We start from the raw sequence: 19696 nt of genomic DNA, 5'->3' as shown, positions 1-19696 counted from the left end.
AGAGAAAGTTGATGTAAACATCTGTGAATATTTTCAGTATAATATAGTGCAATGTTTCTCAGAGTATGATCCAGGAAAAACCTTCTTCAGAATCATCTGGGAGAACTATAAATACCATTATAGATAAATATTTGTTCTCTTCTAACACCTTTCAAGATCAACAACTCCAGACAGAATTAATAGGTCAAAGAATATGTGTGTGTGCTCCTAGACGGCCAACATTGCAGGAATATTTCTCTTTCAATCTTTGCTAATATGATAGGTGAAAAATAGTTATCTTTTAACTCAGACTCTATTAGTGAGTTGGAAAAGTTGTTTCTCACTATATATTTCTTTTGTAAATTGCTATTTCATACCTTTAGTATCTTTCCCATTTTAAGAAGATTAACTCTACTATTTTGAAAATATCTTCAACAGTTTCTCATTTGGCTTTGCTGATTTTTTTTTTATTTAATCATAGTCTTATCAATCATTTCCTAAGTGATTTCTGGTTTTGAATTCTATTTGGAAAGTGTTTTCTTACTACAAGATTATATAAATATTTGCCTATGTATTCTGAAACAAAATATAAAATCCAGCTCCAAATGCATGTAAGAATTTAAAATACCAATTCATTCAATCATGTATTCATTCACGCAACAAATACCCATTGAGCACATATATACTAGGAACTATTCTAAATACTGGAGATAAAGTAGTGATTAGACCAACAAAGTTCCTGCTAGCATGGAGTTATTTTCCAAAAGGAATATGATCATGTAGCATATAATTTAATGTGAGATTTCAAGTTAATGGGCTAAGAATATTCAATGTACAATGCTATTACAACTAGTTAACCATTAAAAAAAGCAATAAATTATTTCAATCCTAACATCAAGCATATTACAAAGAGATTTAAAATATGTATAACGAAACCATGAAAATACTAGATAAAGCATAAATGTTACATAAATGAATATTATATACATTCTTTAACATGAAAACTCCTTTAGAATAAGATCTCAAGGCAATTTTAGAAGCCTTATTTTTTTTCCTTGAAGGGAAGAATGTTATATTTTATTTTTCCCTTCTTTCTTTTTTAAAATTAATTAAAAAAATTTTTTACATCATTGTTCATTTTTTAAACAATATTTGTTCATAGTTTCCTTCACCAATGCATCTGTGCACCATCGCCTCAGTCCCCTATGCTCCTCCCTCCCTCCCTCTGATCCCTCTCCCACCTCCTCCTCTGCAGTATGTCTCTGATTTATAATTGTCCATTTTTGCTTTGTTGTGTTTTGTACTGTTATTATTTTTTTACACTGATGTCTTGTTTGGTTCCCCTGTATTCCTGCTATAAGTGAAACCATCTGATATTTTTCTTTTTCCTTCTGGCTTATTTCACTGAGCATAATTCCTTCTAGCTCCATCCACATTGCTGCAAATGGCATGATTTTATCTTTTTTTGATTGCAGAATAATATTCCATTGTGTATATATACCACATCTTCTTGATCCAGTCATCTATTTTTGGGCATTTGGGTTGTTTGCAGGTTTTACCTATTGTAAATAGTGCTGCAATAAACAAAGGGGTACAGGTGCTCTTTTGAATCAATGTTTTTGTGTCCTTTGGGTAGATACCTAGGAGTGAAATTGCCAGGTCATATGGTGCTCCATTTTTAGTAGACTGAGGAACCTCCAGACAGCTTTCCATAGTGGTTGGACCAGTTTACACTCCCACCAGCAATGTAGGAGAGTTCCATTTTCACCACATCCTCGCCAACATTGGTTGTTGCCTATTTTTTTTTTTTAAATAATTTTTTTTTTTTATAGAGGCATGCTTTATTTATTTGTTTGCTGGTTTGTTTGTTTGTTTTGTTTATACATGCACTGGGTACAGTCAGAAGCGCGGGAGGGTGAGAGAATTCACCAGAGCCAGAGCGGGGAGCAGAGCAGGCAGAAGGACCGAAGTACACTGCTGAGGGGAGCAGCGGGCGGCAGGAGAGGTCTGCACGCCATGTGGGACCCTCCTCCGGTGGCCGGGGAGCAGCCGGGGATCGAACCGGCGCCACAGAGGCCGCGGGCAGCTTCGCAACCCAGCGCTCAACCGCTGCGCCACCGGGGAGGCCCTGTTGCCTATTTTTTTGATATGTGCCATTCTTACTGGTGTAAGGTGGTATCTCAATGTGGTTTTGATTTGCATTTCCCTGATTATAAGGGATGTTGAACATTTTTTCATATGCCTGTTGGCCATTTGCAAGAAATCTTATTTTCTAAAAATGGAGTAGAACAAGGTAATTTTGAACAATAATCTTTATTAGTGTGTTTTCAAAGGTACATATAATCCTGAGCTACTGCATTTATATATTTATCATTGACTCTTCGAAGTCTACATGTATTTTGCTCCAAACTCTCCAATGAATACATTTTTATAACAACTAGGAACATAAATCATTTAAAATATTATTATTAATCCCTGAAATAGCCAATTAATTTACTCAGATCATCTCATTTTCTAATTCTGCTACATTAAAGCCTTTAGAACATTACTTCTCAAGCAATTTCTTTTTCAAAACTGCAAAGATGGGCAGTGTAAGAGCTGATTCCTTAAATTGTAGTGAATTCTTAGAAAACTATGTTGTTTTTGTTTCTGATTTATTTTCTTGAATATTGGGTAATTATCTGACCAGCTACATTTCAAAAGAATTTTTAATAGTAACTATCTCTAATATCAACATTTTAGCTAGTGTAAAATGTCTCCCTTCACAGAGTAGTCCATAATTATCCCAATAAAGAAAATCTGCCATGATCTAATGAAAAGGCGTACAACCCAATGTAAAGATAGCTTTTTTTTTAAATGGTTAATTACTATAAAACACATATGTGAAATATTTCTTCCAGGCTCTACAAAGGATTACACACTGCTGATTAACATTAAATTTCATAAATCTATTATAGAACACTCATAACCGGTAAAGAAAAAAATAGACAAAAATGAAAGACAAAAGTCCTGTGATCTTTGAGAAAAAACATTTATCCAACATTATCTCCAGCTGTGGACAAATAAATATTTTCATTCTTGTATTTTAAATTACTACCAAAATATTGTATCTTTCTACAAACAACAAAAAACAAGCATACACTATTTAGAAATGGTTTTTATCTGACAAGAATGTTAAGTCTTTGAGGGTACACTCAATTTTTTTTTCCTGAATTAGGTCATTATGATCTTAGGTTAAAGTTACAGTAAGCAGTTCAAGCAAAATGCATATTGCTTAGATTTTAAAGCAAGCAATTTTGATACTGTTTAATTAAAATGTAAGTAGAAACGTGAAGCTACTGTAGAAACATTGAGAAACACTTTTTGGGAATACTCACAGGTCAGCAAGTAATGAAATATCTGATTTAAAAATGATGAAAAAATAATGTTACATGTAATGTTTAGAGATAAACCAAAAATAGCTTTAAGAAATGTAAAAGAACATGAGGGCACAGCTTTATTATTTGGAGTTTTAGACCTAGGAGCAAAACAAACTATTTGCAGATAATGTAGAGCAATGAACAGTTGTTCATAAAGGACTCCCAAAGTCTTAAAACTTTATACATAAACCAGAATGGAATCCATCAGGATAAATGATTTAAAGATGTCCAGAGTCGCTTTCTAGAACTGCTAGATACTCTCACTTGCATAACTGAATCATACATACATAAGCTTAAGCAAAACTGTGTTCTGGATAACTCACTCTTATGGCTCCCCAATAACAAGCTCGGATAAGGCAGATCAAACCTAAGAGATAAGCAATTGCCCAAGAAACATATGTTGCCCGAAATCGCCTTGAAAAATCTTGGGTGCCAACCTAAAATAAAGCAAAATAAAAACAAAAGGTTAGAAACCTTGACAAAATATCTGCTCAGAGAACTTGTCTTGGCTGATGTGATTTTATGAAATATATCCCCAAGGATACAAAAATTCCTAAAAAATATGAATTGGTATATTTGTTGTCTTATATCATTTACTACTGACAAAGTTGAGAGAAAAAATTCTAACAATAGCATAATACTCACAGTTAATCCAACTCCAATGAAAATACATATCATTCCAATGGTGATATATGCGCAGCAGCGTCTTCGCGGAAGTGCGCTACCCACTGAGGAGCTGCAAATTCATGAGAGTAAAAGAAAATATTAGACATTCACATAAATTGTCTCCATTTCACCTTTGTGAGACCTTATCTATGGGCTTACTAACAGATACATATGAGTTATAAAAGGGCCTCCTAAGGTACAGATGTAGATAGCCAATCTCCAAGAGGAAAAGATCATGCAATGATTTCCAAACACCTAACTATTCATCTCCAAATTAGTAATCTTCCCCTTCACAACACTTCCCTGTGGAACATTAGAATTATGAAGGGCACCCAGAAAATGAAGGTGTCTAGCAGTGTTATTTATAGCACAATTCTCCAGTGAGATAGCCAGGGAAGTCTTTATTAGGTGGGGTGTAAGGACAGGGCAAGACATGATATATGGAGAGTAAGTCATCTTAGCTGGTAGCAGTACCACTGTTCAAACATGAACAAATAAGAATTTTGTTCAAGGAACAAGCAGCAGAATAATCTTTCTTCCAGAGATGGTCTCTCTAGGTGAGTAGTAGAAGCAAAGGACGTTTCAACTAATTTGAGAAATTAAGCAAGTGATTTCCAAGTAGACAGTTGGGTCACTCCAGACCAAGCAGAAAGAGACTGAGGGACTGAAGCAAGAAACAATCTATTATGGAAGTAGAATTTATTAAGGCTGGGACATAGAGGGCTATGTGTAGAGGTATAAGAACACATAACAAAGATACCGCTAGAGAAGTTAGACAAATACCTATACTGAGAGGGTTGTATATACCTTGCTATAAAGTTTGGAATTTGATCTTGGCGTTTAGCCAAGTAAGTAAGTAAAAGGTGTCCTTTCTCAAGATACTGCATACGTTACTAATAGGCAAAACTAGAATAACAATGAAAATGACAGCCTCGGGTGTTATAGAGCCTACACAATGTGTACCACTGTCATTAATTTGATAATTACCAAAAGATTTACTTTTGCAGCCAGAAAGCTTAAAATCCTATTTGCATTTGAAGGCCTTTACTCTAGTAAATATAGAGTTACAAGTTTGGAGGCCAAAAGACAAATTAGAAAGCTATTATAGTAGTTTCTGGTGAGAGATAACTGCATGCCTGAACTAAAATGGGAAGAGTGAAGGAACATAATAAAACATGTCAAAAAACATACATGACAGGATTTATATCCACTTAAATATGGGGAATAAAGATACACATTTCTGGCTTGGTCAACTGGGCAAATGGGATAACATTAGTATATGCTCATCAATATGCAACAGATAGATTATAGAGTGGGTTGAGTGTATTTTGTTTGAGATGTGTATGGACATTCAGGTTGAAATGGCTGTGGACCAAAAAATGAACACACTTTGAAGGAAAAAAATAGGATGGCCAATTAAGCCAAATACCACAGAGCAAACAAGCAGGAGGAGGACTGAACAGACATATTAGGACTTGCAGTTGGGATATGAATTTTGGCCTAATTGGGACTGATGGCACTTTACTCCAGAAGTAATGGGATGTCAGTGTCAAATGAAGCGATACTCCTTGAAGAGACTTGCATTGCTCTGAGAAGATGATTTAGCATCAGCATAGATAGAAACAGGCTCATAGATAAGAAGTATGAAGACAAGGGAGTTCACAGAGAGTCTCAATCATTTCAGAGACAGAGAGTAGAGGGTCTGAAGGCTGAGAGCATAAGAGGAAAGGTAACTTGATGATAGCAGAGTGAAGACCCCAGGCTTCTCCAGATATAATAAAACTGTTGTAAAACAAAGCTAACAAAACTAACAAAGCTAACAAAAGCCCGAGGGGACAACACTAATGATAAAGGACTGATCACAAAAATCTACAAAGAGCTGATGAGACTCAACAAAAACAAAGAAAATAATCCAGTCAAAAAATGGGCAGAAGAGCTAAAAAGAAACTTCTCCAAAGAGGAAATACAAATGGCCAACAGGCATATGAAAAAATGTTCAACATCACTTGTAATCAGGGAAATGCAAATCAAAACTACCATGAGATACCATCTTACTCCAGTGAGAATGGCACATATTAAAAAAACTAGCAACAACAAATGTTGGCGAGGGTGTGGAGAAAAAGGAACTCTTCTGCACTGTTGGTGGGAGTGCAAACTGGTCCAACCACTATGGAGAGCTGTGTGGAGATTTCTTGACCTTCCATATGATCCAGCAATTCCACTCCTAGGTATTTACCCAAAGGACACAGAAACATCAATTCCAAAGAGCACTTGCACCCCTATGTTTATAGCAGCACTATTTACAATAGCTAAGCTTTGGAAACAACCCAAATGCCCAAAAATAGATGACTGGATCAAGATGATGTGGTACATATACACCAGGGAATATTACTCAGCATTCAAAAAAGATAAACACATGCAACTTGCAGCAACATGGATGGCGCTGGAAGGGATCATGCTCAGCGAAATAAGCCAGAAAGAAAAAGAAAAATACCGGATGGTCTCACTCATAGCAGGAATCTAGAAAACCTAAATAAGGGACCAGGAAAAAGAATATAAGAAAGAAAAAATCAAAATCAACAACTACGAACCAGAGACACATTATGGGGGAGGGGGCGGGGAAAGGAGAGATTGGGGTCAAAATAAGAGGGTTGCAATTGTATGGGGAATATAAAAATAAAATTAAAAAAAAAACCCTAGGGGAAAACTAACAACCACAACAAATACTAAGAGCATCAGTAAGGCAAAAAGGGGTGGGAAAAATTTTAATTGAATTTTTTTTAGAGTAATAACAGGTAGTACAACCCAAAAGAGTAGTTGCTGTGCAGAGCCCCCTTACAACTGATTGGGGCACACACCAACATCGGGGTTCCTAAGACCCAGCACTACACTGGACAGAGGGGTGCACAAACAGGCACCCAGGATGGAGGGTATACTGCTGGAGAGCTGGAGAGGTAGGGGCAAAGATTATTGAGCAAAGATTATTGGGTTGAGTCTTTGGCTCGTAAGACAGAAACTACACCCTTAATTGGGTCAGAGTGCTTGGACCTCTCTAGAGGGGCCACTACTCGAAGCCCAGGCTGAAGGATCCAAAACATCTGGCATCTCTGCAAAGAAATGCTTGAACACACGAGAGCTTGAACATTTACCAACAGCGAGAGTGGACACCCCAGGATAAGACTCTGCTAGGAAGGAAAAGAAAACAACTCTGAGCCTGTGACCCCACATCAACTGCTCACATCTATGCCCAGCATTGTTTCTAGTGCTTAAAAATACCCTTGAGTGGAAGTGGACATGAGAGCATAAGACACACTGAGACCAAGAAGCTGCCCTGTGGGAGGGGATTACTGTGGCACCCATACAACTCTGGCACCCACAACACAACAGGGAGTTCAAAGTCCTAAGAACAGATAACTATTTTGGAGAATGGGGGAGGGAATTCATCAAGGACACTTACAAAAAAGAGTATCAACAACAGATAAATTGATAAAATTTGACAGAAAATAGAGCATCAACAAGGGTTTTAGTTGAAGCATACAACTATACATTTGTAAAGAGCTAATCAATATAGAACTTTTTTGGCTCTTAGTTATCCTGGTAGAGTAAGGGAGAAGTCATGGCCATATTGATCCATGTGGTTTGAAAAGCAGACGGTTGGAAGTGAATTTCAAGGGATGATGACTTAGCTAATCTAGTAAGCCTTACAGTCTATCTCTAACACATTAAAAATGAATTCATCATCTCTCTCCCAGACACATTTCTCCTAGATCCTGCTTTCCTTATCTTACTGACTGGTTCCACAGCCTCTCAGATATAAGGTCATCTTTGACCCCAATCTCCCTTTACGTTTAAGTCATTCACTTCCTTAACAGCACATCAACCTGGTGACTCTACTGTACACCTCTGCACAGGTAGCACCTCCTGCAAGAATCCATCCCACCCTCTTTTTCACATCATTCCCTCTTATCTTTAATAACTTTGCTCATAAATCCCTCCCTCTTAGAAGCCTTCTCTCACATTCCCCATCCCTCCAGTTTGGATTAAGGGCTCTTCAGAGTATGCTGGTCATACCTCTTTTTTTTTTTTTTTAAGATTTATTTATTTATACATTGGGTACAGTCAGAAGCACGGGAGGATGAGAGAACTCACCAGAACCAGAGCAGGGAGCAGAACAGGCAGACGCGCAAAGTACACTGCTGAGGGGAGCAGCAGGCGGTAGGAGAGGTCTGCGCGCCATGGTCATATGGTCATACCTCTTTCAAAGCACTCAAAACACTCTAATTTTTATTTTATTTCCCCTACACCTACAAGACTAAATTCGCCGAAGCAAGGTTCTTTCTTTCTTTTTTTTAATCACCTAATAGCACAGGACTGTTCACTGAATTAATGGATAATTATAAAAGCATATAACATTTAAGAGGAGGAGTCTGATATAAAACAGTAGGGGGTGATCCACTAAGGCGTAGTACATCAGTGATGGAGAAGAAGTTCAATACTAAGCATCATGGATTAAACTGCTATCTCTAATAGTCTTAGGCTTATTATAACATCTACATGAAAACACAGTTCACAATGTATTTCAGAATTCTAAATCTACCTCTTGGGTCAGGCACAAGCTTCCAATTAAAAGAGAAACAAGCTTCCAATTAAAAGAGAAATTAACATTTAGCTACAATAGTACCAGTGACTGCATGAGTAAGAAACAGTGATATATGAACATGCTTAGTCTCTGGAGCCCTGGAGGAAATGGAGCTTTCCTCCACATGGTTTGTGAGATAAAATGACAGACAAAGTTCATGGTAATTTAGTAACTCTAATAAATTAAAAATAATTTTAGTATATTTAATATTTGTATTTAAAGAAATATAATTCTATCTCAGACTCTTCAACAGATGACTCACATTTTATTATCAAGAAAACATTCAAAGAGAAAAGAAATCTAGATACAAATCAAAAGTGTTCATGTGATAACAACATCTTTGCTCAAATAAGTACTGAATATCCTGTGTCCTCCCATGTTGAGATTATGATTCCAATTCTATAAAGAGTCCTGAGAATGACATTTATACTGTGAATATCTATGCAAGATGTTCCTTAACAATTTGATACAAATTCTTCTTCATATTAATATACTATCTTGTGATATTTTAACCAATCAAAAAGCATCTAGAGACTCAATACTTCTTTATTATTAGCAAAATATTATCATTGTGCTGAAATAATTAACCAAGAAAATCATGTGGGCAACATCCTCAACCCCTTTAACAGTTCCTCATCAGTAAAAGGAGGAAAATTTCAGCACTCCAGGATCGTTGTAGAGATTAGAGGTAGCATATATGTGTGTATATAAAGGAACTATCACTATGCTCAGTATACAATCTTGCTAACCACCAGAAGTCTCTCCTTTTTAATTTTCTATAAAATTTCTTTTTTTTTAAGATTTATTTATACAAGCACTGGGTACAGTCAGAAGCGCAGGAGGGTGAAAGAATTCACCAGAGCCAGAGCGGGGAGCAGAGCAGGCAGAAGGACCAAAGCACACTGCTGAGGGGAGCAGCAGGCGGCAGGAGAGGTCTGCGCGCCATGTGGGACCCTCCTCTGGTGGCCGGGGAGCAGCCGGGGATGGAACCAGCGCTGCGGGCAGCTTCGCAGCCCAGCGCTCAACCGCTGCGCCACTGGGGAGGCCCTCTATAAAATTTCTTAATACCATGTTCTTGGTGAAGACATTTGCAATTTATTTTTCTTCATTTTCATGAAAATACAGCTAATACACAGAATTATGAGTCATTCACATACATGTGTTTGGGGATGTCCCTCAAATACATAGAGTCCTGTGTATTTATTTGGGGTGATGCACTGTGTTGCTCTGTATGCAGATGTCTATGAGATTCAACAAAGAATTCAAATGACTGATTTCACAAAAAAGGAGCTATCTATGCCTTTGAAGCTAGAAATATGCTGTAAAGCACATTATCATAGAGCTATATTTAGTTGGAATCAGATCTAGCATAGATATATGGAGATACTCCATTACATGTACTCTACTTCTCTTTTTGCACTCCTAGAAACTATTCTCAGAATTTTTCAACTGTCAAAATAGGTAAGGCATTTATATCATGATAAAGATTACAATAATTAAACCACAAACTCTTATTTTCAATTTTAAAAATTGAATTATCAATTAGTTAAATTTCCTTTGTTTAAGTCATAATTCACATATACACTGGAGAACAAGTATTACAAAAATAGATGCAGAGTTAATATAACAGGTTTAAGACTGCAATCCTTAGAGGGACCTGCTTGCAAGGTTGGCTTGTGACTGGAAAGTCAGAATTCCAGAAAATTTTCCCCATTCCCTACCTGGCAAGAGTTATCAAACAATGTGTTTTATTCTGAATCACATTCATTATATATTTATTCATCCATAATATCTATTATATCTCAGAGTATAGAATTTTAGTGTGTGTTATACAATAAGAATCTCTGTGTAGCTTCAATAAAAAAAACTTGCACACTGGGCCTCCCCGGTGGCTCAGCCGTTGAGCGCTGCGTTACGAAGCTGCCCGCGGCCTCTGCGACTCCAGTTCAATCCCCGGCTGCTCCCTGGCCACCGGAGGAGGGTCCCACATGGTGCGCAGACCTCTCCTGCCGCCCGCTGCTCCCCTCAGCAGTGTATTTCGGTCCTTCTGCCTGCTCTGCTCCCCGCTCTGTCTCTGGTGAATTCTCTCACCCTCCCGCGCTTCTGACTGTACCCAGTGCATGTATAAACAAAACAAACAAACAAACAAATAAATAAATAAATAAATAACATGCCTCTATAAAAAAAAAAATTAAAAAGAAAAAAAACTTGCACACTGAGTCTCTGATGAGACTTGTAACACAGAACAACTCACTGCTAGGGAATAAGCCCATGCTATGAGACATCTGAGAGAGGACTATTGAAATATTCCTAGTTTCCTCCACACTTTGCCTCATGTACCTTTTTCTTTTGCTAATTTTGCTTTGTATATTTTCACTCTAAGTATTATTTCTAATTCCTATTAGAAAAATCGCAGAATCTTGGGGTTGTAACAGTGGTCCACAGGGAAAGGAGAGATTCTAGATTTGCTGCCCCACCCAAGGAACGGTGGAGCTGAGCAGGGAAAAGCAGCTGGAGAGGAGACAGGAGAAGGAAGGAAGCAGGATGGAGAGCCAGGAGGAGACTGGGAGGAGGCACATGGAGCAGAGGGACATGTGAAGAAGCTGCACTAGCAGCTTCGGGAGGTTAACAATTCCAGTGTTTATCTTGATTTTGATTTTTTGCTCTTTTCTTCCCAGACTTGTCTGGCTGTTTCTGACCCTTTTCTATGGGTCCCAACTGGAATGTGCTTTAGACTTGCAGGAAGCTTTCAAGCCTCAGTGGCCCTGCTTTGGGCCAACCTTGTTTGGCTGCACATTTACCCATGAGGGGATGGGTAACTGCAGGTGCTTGGTTTGAAAACTATATTCTTTGTCTTGTTTTTGTTGCACACTAGTTTTATTAAAGTTCCTTTCCATTTAAGGTCTTATGCATTAGAGCATGTTTTATCTTAATGTAGCAGATGGCAGAACCTATTTACAGTGGGCAGGTTTCAGGGTTCTAGGGTGCCCCTCTCCCTGCCTTGTAACAGGGTGACTGAGGGAACCCCTAACATAGATACCATAAATTATCTTTCATTAAAATATGACCTATCTTACCCCATTTTATATTGCTTTTTGTTTTCCTAGGTATATCATTTAGGAATAGGGAAAAATAGACTGAATAGTTAATTATATAAACTTTGCCACCATACAGCAATCTTTCTGTGGGGGAGAAGACAAAAGCTGACAACTGCCTATCTACAAACCCCAAACACTTTAATTTTTCTCCTATATTACAGTCCATTTTTAAAAAATAAATTTTAGGATATTTGTAATAGATTGTAACCTCTTACAACATTTAAAAATTCTGTCAGGTTACTGATAATTTTAGTGATTTCACTGTCTTAGAAACTGATTTCTCTTAAGAGAATGATAAACCCAATCATTTTAATTTCAAAATTGAATTTATTAAGCAGTTTAAAGATGCCTTTTTTAAAAAGTCTTAAGTCTTGAAAAGCATAAATAATTAAGCATGCACTCAACCCACAGCATGTCTTAAAATCAAAATCTACTTAAGTCAGAATTCTGAACTCTAAGCTGTTGTGAAGTACTTCCCAATAGTATTTCCAACTACAAGGAACTTACATTTTTTTGCAGTGTGGGCATTTTGCCAGAGTGTTGAACCTCAGTTCCATCCACTGTAAAATAAATAAAGAAGATATTGAAAAGAAAAACAAGTGAAAACTATCTAATCTGATAAGATGTTTCTTTCAGTTCAAAGGTCATCAGGGACCACAGCAGAAACAATTCCCTTCTCACGGGTTCTAGGAGCTCTTCCCTCCACCACTGCTCCACATTCCTGAAAGTAAAGTTTGGGATTCCCCTTGGAAAGAGTTCCCATGATTTTCCCAAGGTTCTGACGCAATCTAAGTTTGTTTTACACTGAAAACTGAATGTCAGGTCATTTCTTTCAGTCCTGTGTCTCACAGTTCAGGGAATAAAAACATTTTTTATGTGACTTCAAAGTTGTTTTTCATTTAAATCTTTCCTACATTTTATATATTTCCTGCTTGTTCAGAACTATTTTGTTCTGCAACTATAGTTGCTGAACTTATATCATTTTGACGCAGCTACTTTGGATAACATTTACATTCTTACATTTTAAAACTGAAAATATTAACAAATGAATATGACTACGCTTTCTAATGAAAAAAGAATTGCTTTCTTAGAAAAAAACAAGACCTCTTAAAATATTTTTTAAAAATCTTAATGACTTCTATTAAATACTTGAATAGTTACATTATTAAAATGCAACTGTTTACTCCATTTACATGGGAATCCCACACAGTAAATAAACTAAACAAATTAGGTGAAGACAGAACTCAACTCAGGAAACTGCCTTTGTTCTGTGCTTGCTTCTGTAATAAAACATACTTTTCCTATGGGACAACCTTATCTTCATCCCTGTGAATGTGAGTTATAGAACAGACTACCTCCTCATAGCATCAATATTCAGGTACTTAGAATACTTTACTGGTAATAGGTAAAGTTTTGGAAAGAATGTGCTACATAAATTTAAAGTAATTTTTTTATCATAAACTATATTTTTAAAATACCTTGCTCACCTTTCACCTTGTTTGCCTTTCTATCTTCTTCCTTGTAATGTATACATTTCCTTCATAATTTTAGGTTTCTGTAAGTAATTTAACAGTTTTACAGAAAAACAACTTTTCTTTTATTAAAGTTAATTTTTGTCTAGGATTCCTGGTCACCCCATTCTCTTTCCATAACTCTCAAATTTCAGGATTAGCAGGTCTTCAGTAAGTTATGCTAAGAGGTTATAGATATAACTTAGATGACAACTTTCACAAAATAGCTAATGTATAATTTTCTTTTTAATAATTTTTAATAATTAGGCTTACAAAAAAAAAAAAAAAACCCACAACAAATAAACTGTGTTTACCTGGACTTCCTTTGCCTCATTTATATTTCAAACCTGATAGAAGTTAGATATCTTTGAAAATATCTCTCTCAATCACAGAAAGAATATAAGAGTACCAAGATAAATAACTAGAAATGAAACTTCACATGAAGGTTCACTTTCTTTTCAAAATGATTACTTTTCAATATTTGATAATGCCCAAAAAAAGGCTCTATTTTTTTCAAGCAGCAGTAAATCTTTCTTTTACTACTTATTTTGGAACAAACTAATTTATTTCAAAGCTTATTCTTAATAGTAAAAGTGTTATAATGCATGTACTAAGCAGGTATTCATATAGATATAGAAATTGGTACAAAACATAAAAAGTAAAGAATATAGAAATCTAATTCAGTACTTTTTTATGTTTTTGTAATCAGCTTACAGATAGCTGCTGAACTTGTAAAATATTTCAGGTTTTATCTATATGTAACAAATTTCTCATAACTAAAAGAAACATGGTGATTGAGAAGGCACTTAAGAAGCTCCTGAATGAAAAGTAACTCAAAATTCAGGCCTGAAGGCTAACACACTGGCATAAGAGGTCTAGGATTTTATTGTAGATGACCAATCTAAGAAGATTATTTTAGTTCAATATTATCATTTCATAATGTTCTTCATTTTAGCACCAAATTATGTATGGTAAATTCAATTATAGCTAACAGTTAAGGATTTATTGTGTAATTAGTAAATTATACAATTAGCAACTCAACAAATCTGGTTTTGTTGTTATCTCCTAGTACTTAGATATAGCAAACTGAAAACAGAAAAGCATCTATTATTAGAAATAATTTTGTCTTACTTATTCAAATGAATGCAAATACCTATACTTTTAAAATGAACTTGGCTTACTATTATTTTTTAAATCTGTTAAAATTTTATTGCCAGACTTTGAAGTCTCTCTCACTGGAAAAAATAATTATTCATGTAATTTGCTATCAGAAAGATTAAGAGCAACTTCTCTAAAGCCCAATTTTTTTAGTAGAGAAATTCCAATATTTGACTTATTTATAACCATTCTACATAACAAATAAATTTAATTTCCCCAAGATAAATATTTTTTAATCATAAGAAAGCTATACCACATAAAAACTAGTAATTTGATATTAACTTACTGGATTTTTTTAATGGATACAATAGATGATATGTATATTACTTTGAATTATGGTCAAGTTAAAACTATCATTATTTTCTCCTATGGCAACAAACTACATGTCTGTGTGTTCAACTGAATAAAATCCGATCCTGCCTGAAGGTATACTGGCTCACATCAGGAAAAGTTTGAACCATTTTCTGATTCAGGCATTTGCTGTAAGTTAGTTCAGTTTTTATTGGAGAGTGCCAACCTTATAGTCAGGCACAGGTGACAAAGCATTTCAGCAGCAGCAAAAAACACCCACCCCACAGAAATGAAAATTTAACTCTCTGCTTGTCAATTATCTTAAATTGTCTTTACATTCATGGAGGACTAGCTGAAACCTATGTATTGCCTTTATTATTCTAGAAAATCATTTGCAAGCAATTTTCCTCAAAATACAACTCTGGCTAGACAAGTCCCTCAAAATAGTTTGGAAGTTAAAAAATATTTGTACACACTAGATTAAAAATCCCTCTGGACATTCGAAAAGATGTATGCTGCAAGTGCTAAAGAATGCACCCAAAAAAAACCTGTCATTTTTTTTTTATCCTAACAATTCCCAATACCATAGATTCTTTACTCACAGAACACCTAATATTATTAGCTTATAAAATGAATTCTCTATTAAGTAGACATATTTGGAAAACATAAATCTAGGTTTTCTAAACATTATCTATGAATTCACAGGCCAGCCTGTGAAATGAATAGTGAAAATTCTAAGTAAATTTAATGTTAGCATTGTAACACTGACATATTAAAAGAAATTACTGAAGGATACTGTTAAAGACACTGCCCACTACATTGTTTTTTTCTTAATCCATGGGAATGATTCTCAGGATGCATTACTCCAATAAAAGCTTCATCTATGTGACCTTTTTGCAAAACATCATGAATATCATGTTTTCCTCTTTTGGTTATACTCTAAAGCCTCATTAAAACTCTGTCTACTTTATCAACTGCACATGATTAAATATTATGCATACTAATATTCTTATGCATTCACTTATTTTTTTCTGCCCTATCTTTCATTCTCCCTGTTTTTTTTTTTTCATATTCTATTTTCAATCCTGTTGAACTCTGTAACTTATTTTAATTGCTACAGAATATAAGCCAAGATTCAAACAAGGTAGGGATAAGAAAATTAATTCTCTTAATAGCTAACATCTTGAAGGCAAACACACAAGAAAGAACATGAAATTATCCATGATCAGTAAAAAAATAAGGACAAAGTAAAGTTCTCAACAGAGCTTCGAGGTCTGTTTATTCTTCACCCTGAGCAGCTATTATTAATCTGAAACTCTCAATAACTACCCTATAGGTACATAGAAAAATTTTGTTTCTAGGAATAGTGAAATTATCTTTAAATAACATATATTAATCCAAAATACTCTCTTCTGCTAAGGAATTAAGAGTTTTTAATCAGCATTACTGTGCTAAATTAATGTTAACATTATTCATTTGCCTGTACCGGGTATTAAGAAAGAGTCAGTTTTAGAAATTAGGCTCAGGCTTGCACATTACATTAGTAATTTTCTTCTGGGGGTGGGAAGATATCTAAACACATAAATTACCTTTTTTTAGGACTTTATTTTTGTATAGAAGAACTGGGGTATAGGCCACAGGTGTGGGTGGTAAGAGTATTCACCAGAGACAGAGTTAGTAACAGAGCAGGCAGATTTACTAAAATACACTGCTGAGGAGAGCAGTGGGCTAGACAGGAGAGGTCTGCTGCACCATATGTGGGTTATCGCCCTGGCTGGGGATTGAACTCAGGCCCTAGAGGTGATATGAGACTTAACCCATAAACCACCAGGGAGGCCCACACATAAATTATCTTTTAAGTTATGAAAACTATGTCACATATGTATTTAACCTCTTTATATTATTCTTTAGAATTCATGCCAAATGATTTCCAAAAAGTTAAATATAAAGCATATAACAGTTGTGTTTGGTTTTCCTTTTTCCTCCCTTATCTACCCTATTATCAGCATTGTCATTTCTCTCTCAAATTCTTTATGCTAACTATTCCGACTCATCACCACCACTTTTCTGAATACATAAAAGCCAGATACCTAGTCTTGACTCTTCAGGCTTAACCCTGAGCAGTTCCCCCTATATGAAGCTTCCACAAATACAGAATTAACTACTATAAACTGTATATAATTACTATAGACTAAACTATAATTAGTATACACTAAAAACTACTATAGTTTTCCATAACTCTTATGATAATCTCATTTCCACTGAGCTAGGTGTATATAAGAATACCTGGTATTTCCCTATGGTAGTCTTAAAACATTTCATATATTTCTTGTTTTAATTGACCTTCTCTTCCTACTGGATTAGAAAATCCCACAAGGACAGAGACTGTGCCTTCCTTTTTTCCCAGCATATATCCTCACTCTCAGTACATATCTTTGTACAAATGAAATAAGCTTACTTATCATATCATTACAAGGATTATCCATGGCAAATTATCCATGTTATGTTCTATAACATAAGGACAAAAAAAAAAAAACAAAACAGCGGGGAAATGGTCTCAAATGTTTGAACAATGGAAAGTTAATGGCTACTTGGCAACTTACTGAAAAGGTTTCTGAAACTTGCTACCTACAGCGAGACAGGCCAGTGAAAAGCACACTAATTCACACTGAAGAGTGAGAAGACCTTTCAGATATTTGGGCTACCCAGTGCTCACAAAGGTGGGTGGTGGTGATAGTGACAAAAACAGGAGTATGTATTGTAAACTCTTTCCGTCACACCACAAAACCATAAACCCCTCCCTTTACAACACATGCAAGAAAACAATGATTTCTTCTAATAAGAAAATGGACTAAAGAGTCTATCATCTTAGGAAACCAGGCACAGTAGAACACAAGAAAAGAATACCAGTCTAAAAAACAAAGTAATTAAGTCAAAGTCCTTAGTCTGAACAGGACAGACCTCTATCCCTTTACCTTTCTCGGCACCTAGAATGCTGTCTCCCAGGCATGTCCCTGACAAGAGATCAGAGGACTGTTTCCCAGAGGAACTTGAACTAAAAAAAGAAAAAGACTTATTGGAACTGACAGTAGACAGTTCTTCAAGAGAAAAGGTAGAGGAAAACTGAGGAAGAAAAGAAGCATGAATGGGAAGGAGAGAGGGTGAGAGGAGTTTGCTTCTGCTGTATGCATTGAGACTCCAATCAGTGACTCACTATGAAAAATGAATGAACTTTTCAGTAAATCCGCCATCACACACACAAATAAATAGTGGGGAGAAAACATAGAGAAGGCATAAAGAAGAAGAATCCCTCAGAAAAAACACAACAAGTGTAACGGGGTGGTCCCCAGGAAAGGGGGAGGGTCCCTGCCCCACCCAAGGGAGGGTGGAGCTGAGCAGGAAGAGGAGAAGCTGCAGAAGAGACTGAGGAAGGAAGCAGGATGGAGCCAGAAGGAGACCTGGAGGAGGCGCATGGAGCCTAGAGACACGTGAAGAAACTGTGCTTGTCTTTTGGTCGTGGACTGGGTGACACAGATGTGGGTGAGACCCGTGGGGAGGTGACAATGGCAGCTTTTATCTTGATGTTGATTTTGCTCTTTTCCTTCCGGGCTTGTCCAGTTGTTTGTGACCCTTTTCTGTGGGTCCCCACTGGAAGATGCTTTAGACTTGTGGCAGGCTTTGGGGCCTTGCTCTGGGCCAATCCCATTTGAATGGACTTTTACCCACGAGGGGACGGGTAACTCTGGATGCTTCATTTAGAAACTAGACTCTTTGCCTTACCTGTATTGTTTCCTAGTTTTATTAAAGTTCCTTCCCATTAAAGTCTCATATGTTTTGTGTTAATGCGGCGGATGGCAGAACCCTACATAGAATAGACAGGTTTGCGGGGCTTGGGCTGCCCTTCTCCCTGTCCTATAACACAATTAGCTTCAGAAAGAGAGCATAAAAAAGAGAATGCTGTTTAGAAAAAGGAAAATTTTATCAGAAAATATGGGAAAACTATTAGGCATTTAAAATAAAGTTAGAGCATCTGAAATTTAAAAATTTTAAGTACGTCTACAAGATATAGTTGAGGAAGTTTCCCAGAAAGTGAGAGAAAAGTCCAAAACTAAAAAGAACACGTAAAGAGAGAGAGAGTGCATCAGTTCAGTGATCTAATATAAGGAATTCTAGAAAAAGGGAAGAAAGACTGTGGAGTGGATGGTAAGAGGGTCTGCTTAGTACCCAGACAAGAGGTTGGAAAGCACTTCTGATGCAATTTCAGAACAGTGGAGAAAATAAAAGAAGAAAATAAGACAGCAAACTATTAGCAACCTATATAATTCTATTATCTGGACAAATTATAAAGTGATGGTTAGATTAGTTACATTAATTTGAATAAAAAAAGTTCAAGAAAAGAAAGACTTCAAATTTATTTCCCTTTACCTTTCTCAGAAAGCTAGTATGTGCTTCAACGAAATAAAGGAATAAACCAAAAACCTTGAGGATGGCATGGGATTCCAACAGGGGAAAGAAGTAAAAGGGACACCTTTGACAAAAGCGGAAGGAAGTCCCACTGGTGGAGGCTGACAACTGTGTGGAAGGAAGATGAAGAGGCAGATTCTCCGATGTGAACTGGCAGGAATTTTATTTAGACTTATATAAAAGACTAGGAAAGACATGTAGTCTATTACTTGGCTCAGCGGTGAACATGATTTCCCCAATAATAAAAAAGGTTAACAGGGCCTCCCCTGGTGGTGCAGCAGTTGAGCGCTGGGTTGCGAGGCTGCAGTGCCAGTTCGATCCCTGGCCACCAGCAAGGGTCCCACAAAAAAAAAAAAAAAGGGTTAACACTATTAATTGAATAAAACATTATAACTCTGCTGGAATGTGGAAGAAGGGAAAGAAATAAGTGGGAACAGCAGTGCCATAAATGATAAATCCTCAACCTACCTT

The 19696-nt window shown here is 36.3% G+C and overlaps 1 protein-coding gene across 1 annotated transcript in view; it reads right to left on the bottom strand.

Annotated features, from left to right (window-relative positions):
* Positions 1 to 2276: 2276 nt before the first annotated feature.
* Positions 2277 to 19696, bottom strand: part of PIP4P2 (phosphatidylinositol-4,5-bisphosphate 4-phosphatase 2) — a 41894-nt gene continuing 24474 nt past the window's right edge. Inside the window, exons 5-7 of the mRNA XM_037504291.2 lie at positions 12309 to 12361; positions 4044 to 4134; positions 2277 to 3835 (exon numbers count right to left, since the gene is read on the bottom strand). Of these exons, the coding sequence (XP_037360188.1) occupies positions 3692 to 3835; positions 4044 to 4134; positions 12309 to 12361 (288 nt within the window). The 3' untranslated portion in view covers positions 2277 to 3691. The remainder of the gene's footprint in view (positions 3836 to 4043; positions 4135 to 12308; positions 12362 to 19696) is intronic.

The sequence above is a fragment of the Talpa occidentalis genome, unplaced genomic scaffold (assembly GCF_014898055.3).
Source record: "Talpa occidentalis isolate TD23 unplaced genomic scaffold, MPIMG_talOcc4v2.1, whole genome shotgun sequence".
Taxonomy (NCBI): Eukaryota; Metazoa; Chordata; class Mammalia; order Eulipotyphla; family Talpidae; genus Talpa; species Talpa occidentalis.
Note: the sequence above shows the minus strand (reverse complement) of the source record. Positions and strands in the feature narration are given on the sequence as shown.